This window comes from Nematolebias whitei, chromosome 7 (assembly GCF_014905685.2).
Source record: "Nematolebias whitei isolate Nwh7 chromosome 7, NemWhi1, whole genome shotgun sequence".
Lineage (NCBI taxonomy): Eukaryota > Metazoa > Chordata > Actinopteri > Cyprinodontiformes > Rivulidae > Nematolebias > Nematolebias whitei.
In genome coordinates, this window is record NC_056504.1 from 50,033,196 (window position 1) to 50,039,461 (window position 6,266).

Sequence of the window (6,266 nt, forward strand, 5' to 3'; positions counted from 1 at the left end):
TCCTCGGGGTGTCCTCTCAGTGGGACACGTCTTCCTCGGGGTGTCCTGTCTGTGGGACATGTCTGAAACCCCTCCCTTGAAAGACGTCCAGAAGTCTTTTCTTTCCCACCTGCTCAAACCAGCTCATCCTTTTGATGGAGCAGCAGCGACTCTAAGCTCCTCCCACATCGCTGAGCTCAGCTCCTGATCCCTAAAGGTGAGTCCAGCCTTCATGAGCCCCTCCCTGGATCCCCACCTGGCTGAGGTTGGGGTCTTTGTGTCTCAGAGCCTCGGGGTTCATGTCTTCAGGGTCAGTTTCCCTCTGGTTGTGTTTTAATTGAGGGTCCAGACGAAGAGCGAGTCCACCGGCCTCACAAGCACGACAAGGCCAAGGAGGGACCACCATACCCTGCCTGGACCAGAGGTACCAAGGCCTCCTCCTGGGGCCAGGCCAGGGGGTGCTGCATGTATCAGGAAATACCACAAAGGGTCCAGGAGGTTTATTGTGTGGTTCTGGTCTCTAATCAGGTGGTTTTGTTCTCAGGCTCCCTCTCCGCCTCGGGAGTTTCTGCTGGAGGCTCCATCGCTCGCCTTCCTTCCCTCACGTTGTTCTCACTCTCTGTCCATCTCACAGCAGATCTTTTTGGGGAAACACCTTCTCGCTGATATTTTTATCCCCCAGCCAGATGTATTGTTTACAGCATGACTGCGTTTGTATTTTTATCAACCAATCAGCTGCAGAGAGGTGAAGGGAGACGCACGGAGGAGGCGGCGCTGCTGGTCGGTGGTGTTCGAGCTCAGGCTGAACATCTGGAGGTTCGTGGTAAACACGAACCGCTCTACAGAACTCCAGTCCGCCAATGAACCACAAGACTTCTGGAACAGAACCAGACCAAAAAACAGACGTTTACCCACAATGCACAGCAGCAAACACCAACTGTCAAGCACGGTGGTGGAGGTGTGATGGTTTCTGCTCGTCCTTTCAGGCTCATTTGATCCAAACATACCAGAGGAGGGACCGTCTGCGCCCCCTCCTGGCTGGTTGGAGGACATCCATGGGTATCAGGGCCACAGAGGAGGAGGTGAGCGTTCTCCTGTTTGCTCCGGAGTTATTTTCAGCATTTCTCCTCCTTTCGTCTCTTGTTTTGGTGTTGCTGTGCAGGTCCAGAGGAGGAAGACCCGCTGCACCCGCCTCCCCCTGCCTACAACCCCCAACCTGAGCTCAACCGGAGCACCTCGGTCCCCACCATCAGGTGACCACCAGCACGGCCCGTTCATCTGGACCAGGTCTGGGTGAACTAACAGATGAGCTGTGGTCCTCCCGCAGGGTCCCGTCGGTGTCGGAGGACGTGGCCCGAGACGCTCTCCTCAGGTTTGTGGGATCCAAGTGGAAGTACAGCTCCAAACCAGCCCGGAACCTCACGTTCAGGGAGCTGAAACCCATCACGGTGTACCGGGTAAGAACTGGTCCCTCACACGGACGAATGGAGGAAGATTTATCTGAAAACACCGTGAACAGAACGCTACTCCCCTTAACTTACAACAAATTCCACAACTAAAGGAAATGTTCCCACGGTGACACAAAAATTATTTTTACTTTAGCGTACAAGGTTTCCGAAAGGTAAAGATGTTAATACTTTAATGTGAAAAGTTCTGGCTGCCCTGCAGGATCTGGGTCATGAAAGGAGTCGACCCAATAGCTCACCTGGGGGGAGTTCTGGTCCAGATCAGGCCGACCAGCAGCTTCAGAACCTGAACCCCTCAGTCAGAAACATTTCACTGCCATGAGTCATCTGGGAGATTAATAATCTGAAATCTTCCCAGAATCCTTCACTCCAACTCTCTTCCTGTTCCTCCTGCAGTATCGACTGGAGACCTACACCGAGACCAGGACCAGCGCCTGGCACTTTGAGCCCTACAACGGTAAAAAAATTCACAACAAAATAAAAAACTAGAAAATGTTTAAAGAACCTTTGAAGGGTGTCAGTGAGACTCAAACCACTTCCTGCTCTAAGGCCTCACAGGAATTTAGCATTTTATTTTGTGACAATAATCTATGCTGTGACAGAGCCAGACTCTTATTTCAAAGATCATCTCTGAGTTTTATTTTGAAAATCCAACTTCAGTCCCTTTCCTGTTTCCTGCCGACCCTCTGACTGAATCCTCCTGAACACAAGTAGTCAAGTAGTCGGTCCGATCAGAGACATGAAGGATCTGTGGGGGCGGCCATAACGGAAACAGAGGAGGAAGAAAAGCATGCTGGGTAATATAAAAGACCCCCAATCTGCTGAGTCACTGGTTACCTTGGTGATAGAAAGGGGAGGGGCAGCACACAGCAGCAAATCAGGCAGAAACACAGTAAAAAGTAAGCCTCAGACAAACAGTCTCTGTGGGAAAACTGTAAGTCTGATCCTAGAACTTCTTGACCCGTGAGCGGCAGATGGTTCTGATGGTACCACAGTTTCTGTCTGAGGGTTCTACAGGGTTTTATGGAGGAGATATGGCAGGTTAGAAGGAGCCTTCACTTCCTGTTTGGGGGAGAAAACTCTGAGCTCAGATACAATGGAAGTTGATGGGAGTTTGGACGTGTGACCTCTGACCTCTGAGAGACCAGCAGAGACCTCAGGGATTATTTTGACTCGAACCCCCTCGACTCATTTCTGGTGTTCAATCAGGTCAGACGGTGGACGGTCCTCAGCACGGTGTGAGTCCTCCACCGTGGGACGTCCCGGTGTCCACGCCTCCCATCTACACCGACAAGGCGGAAAAGATCCGAGTGCCGCACTCGTCGTTCGTGAAGGTTTGTCCCGTTCAGGTTCCCTGAGCCGCTGCAGGTCGTGTCCTGGAGCAGTAACGTGTGGATGTGTTTCAGGTGTGCCACAAGTGTCGAGGCTGCGGCAGAACTCGCTGCTCCGGCTGCTTCGGCAGAGGCATGGTGAGATCATTTGCTGCGCCTGCGGACGGAAACTGGGACGTTCAGAAGCTTCCATACAAGATCTGAAACCCAGAAAGATCTGAGAGCTGGTGTTTAGTCACGTGTGAAGGTCTTTCAGCTGCTCGTCAAATCAACTTACAAACTTTTCAGTTTATTCACCAAAGTCCATGCTCAATAATCCAGGTATAAAATCCAGCCATGTTCAGTCAGGTCATCTGGACGCTTTCTTTTTTTTTTGTGCTGAGACGTTTCACCCTCCACCTGGAAGTCTTCATCATCGGTCTGAAGAAACACCAAACAAAACTGATGCTCCACCAGCAGCTACTCCAAAATAAAACAAAACAGTTGTGTTGGTGCTAAGATGGTTCTGGTGCCCGCCCTCTCCTCCGATGCCCGCCCTCTCCCTGACAGTCATGTCAAACTGGTTCATACTGGTTCAAACTGGTTCAAACTGGTTCATACTGGTTCAGTTTATTAATTAAAAACGATGTGTTTTGATCAGAAAGTGTCGGTGGAGGTCACGTATAGAATACTTTAAATCTGAAATATTTTTAATGATTTTTCTTGCCACAAAACTGTTTTAATTTCAATAACCAAAGAAAAAAATTAATTATTTATTGATAAATGAAGTGGTGCAACAGCTACGGCCCAAAAATTCAACATCAGCTTTAAAATTAACGAAACTATATAAAATGCTTTTTGATGTCAAAAATAAAAACTTTAAAACAGCTGCTGGTGACTCATCAGGGTCACCGTGGTAACCCCACACCCTGACAGCACCGCAAGGAGAGGCAGATATACAGACTAAAAAGTGAGCCTCGGACAAAGGGTCACCGTATGAAAGGTACAAGTCAAAAATAAAACCTTCCTGAACTGTGAGCAGCAGAAGGCTCTGATGGTAGCACGTCTACATTTTCATGTGTTTATCTGGAGATATAAGTTAAAGTTGTGGAAGTTTTTAAGAATTTATTTGCAAAACATTAAAAAAGTTCAGACATCTAAAATAAAAAAACTGTGATGTCATCAAACAGAAAGTTGAACATTTTGTCCTAAAATCATGTCAAGAGCTAAAAATGTGAAAACAGCAGCTCAGTCCAACTTCCTGTGACCCGTTTCAAGTCTGAACCATGGTTCTGCTGTGAGACCTGAGCTGGAGGTCCAAACAGGACCGGGTTTAACACTTCAGTTGCTCAGTGTCGTGTCGGACCGCTGGTCGCAGCGTGTTGGAGAAAAGTTCTGGGTCTGGTATGAAGGTTTGTTCTGATTGGTCTCTCTGCTCGTTTACCAGAAGCGCTGTACGTTCTGTCACGGCCTCGGTCGATCCAGGAAAAAACCATGCACTTCCTGTCACGGTCGAGGGCGCAAAAGGTCAGAGGTCACGTGACATTCTCTTTATTTTCATGCTTTTGATTTAGTTTTATACGAATCAAGCTGTGAGGGAAACGTTTTACTTCTTCAGGTGTTTGAGCTGCCGAGGCGACGGCTACAGAACGTGCTCGGTGTGCCACGGGGCTCAGAACCTGCTGCACTTCATCCAGCTCACAGTCACATGGTGGGTCCGCCAGCACACGGTCTCCTGGTCCTCGCTTGGTTTTCACGTCTTTGATTTGGTTTTTATGTGCGCAGGAAGAACCACGTCAGTCATTTCATTCCCGACCGCCAGCCGGACTTCCCTGACAGGAAGTTTGAGAAAGTTTCAGGAGATCCGTTCTTCATCGACGAGAACGTTCTGGTAAAAAGAAACGCCACTTTCTGCTTTTTAAACATTAAATGTAACGTCTGATCATGTTAACATCTTCAGCTGTGCCTTTATGGAAAAACAAGTTTTTTACAATTCAGCCGATTTCAGTCTGACAGAAATATTGTATTTAATGTTCAGCAGCTTTTGTTTGTTTGTTTATTCCGTGTTCCTTCAGGTGTATCCAATCCAGGGTTTTCCTGATCAGGAGATCTGTGACGTTTCCACCAAACTCACCAACGAACACCTGCTTCGCTTCACTTCCACCAGCCGCATCCTGCAGCAGGTACAAACCTTCTCACCCCGAGCTCAGAAAACGGTTCGAACTGCAAAAAGTTCCCTTCTGGAAATAAAAAAACGTGTTTTTAGTTTCTACGGACTGAACTCTAACCCTTAGCTCAGTTCTGCAGAGTTACCGCTGCGTGTTCAGCACCTTACCTTTTGCAGAATCTTTTTGGACTTTGGTCCAGAAACATTTAGTTTGTTTCTGAGCGATCAGAACAGACATTTACTGTATTTGAATCTCGGATTGTTCTGTGAGGTTAAACGGTCCACACGTCATGGCCGCCTTCTGTTCTCCACAGCGTCAGACCATCGAGCTCGTCCCTCTGACTCACGCCTTCTACTCGTACAGCGGGAAGGACTACAGCTTCTTCGTGTACGGGACGGAGAACAAAGTGTTCACCTCCAAGTACCCCACCGCCTGCACCCTGCTTTAGGTTTTACATGTTCCCATGTGACCCCTGACACACGAAGCCTTTTGTTTTTATGAAGTAAAAATCTGTTTATCTAAACAACTATAGACCATATGGTGTATTTTACTCAGTTTACAGAAACATCTGTTTGAAGGCAGCCGACCTGCGCCGCGTCTGAAGACAAGTTCTTATTTTATTCACTAAACGGTTAAATCAGCTCATCTGGACAGATTCTTCTTTGGAAGAAACGTTTCCTCTTTCATCTGAAAGCCTTCATCAGTCTGAGGCCTGCCACCAAGGTCTGTCATATAAATAGCACCTTACTGACGTGGTTCAAGCCCAAAATAATAGATCATCAGGCCAAAATAATCGACCGTCAGTCCAAAGCAATCGATCTTCAGTCCAAAACAATCAATCACTGGTCGAAAACAATCGATCATCGGCCCAAAACAATCAATCATCGGTCCGAAACAATCGATCATCAGTCCGAAACAATCAATCATCAGTCCGAAACAATCGATCATCAGTCCGACCAAAACAATCGATCAACAGTCCAAAACAATTGATCGTCAGTCTAAAACAATCGATCGTCAGTCCAAAACAATCGATCGTCAGTCCGAAACAATCGATCATCAGTCCGACCAAAACAATCGATCACCAGTCCAAAACAATCTATCACCAGTCCAAAACAATCGATCGTCAGTCCAAAACAATCGATCGTCGGTCCAAAACAATCGATCGTCAGTCCAAAACAATCGATCGTCGGTCCAAAACAATCGATCGTCAGTCCAAAACAATCGATCGTCGGTCCAAAACAATCGATCGTCGGTCCAAAACAATCGATCGTCGGTCCAAAACAATCGATCGTCGGTCCAAAGCAATCGATCGTCGGTCCAAAACAATCGATCGTCGGTCCAAA

The 6,266-nt window shown here is 47.6% G+C and overlaps 1 protein-coding gene across 1 annotated transcript in view; it reads left to right on the forward strand.

The window, feature by feature from the left end:
• Positions 1-5,391, forward strand: part of LOC119412694 (protein SSUH2 homolog) — a 7,698-nt gene extending 2,307 nt beyond the window's left edge. Inside the window, exons 2-12 of the mRNA XM_037679731.1 lie at positions 966-1,061; positions 1,142-1,232; positions 1,307-1,436; positions 1,842-1,902; positions 2,655-2,779; positions 2,852-2,914; positions 4,203-4,282; positions 4,374-4,466; positions 4,541-4,646; positions 4,831-4,938; positions 5,237-5,391. Of these exons, the coding sequence (XP_037535659.1) occupies positions 966-1,061; positions 1,142-1,232; positions 1,307-1,436; positions 1,842-1,902; positions 2,655-2,779; positions 2,852-2,914; positions 4,203-4,282; positions 4,374-4,466; positions 4,541-4,646; positions 4,831-4,938; positions 5,237-5,371 (1,088 nt within the window). The 3' untranslated portion in view covers positions 5,372-5,391. The remainder of the gene's footprint in view (positions 1-965; positions 1,062-1,141; positions 1,233-1,306; positions 1,437-1,841; positions 1,903-2,654; positions 2,780-2,851; positions 2,915-4,202; positions 4,283-4,373; positions 4,467-4,540; positions 4,647-4,830; positions 4,939-5,236) is intronic.
• Positions 5,392-6,266: the final 875 nt, after the last annotated feature.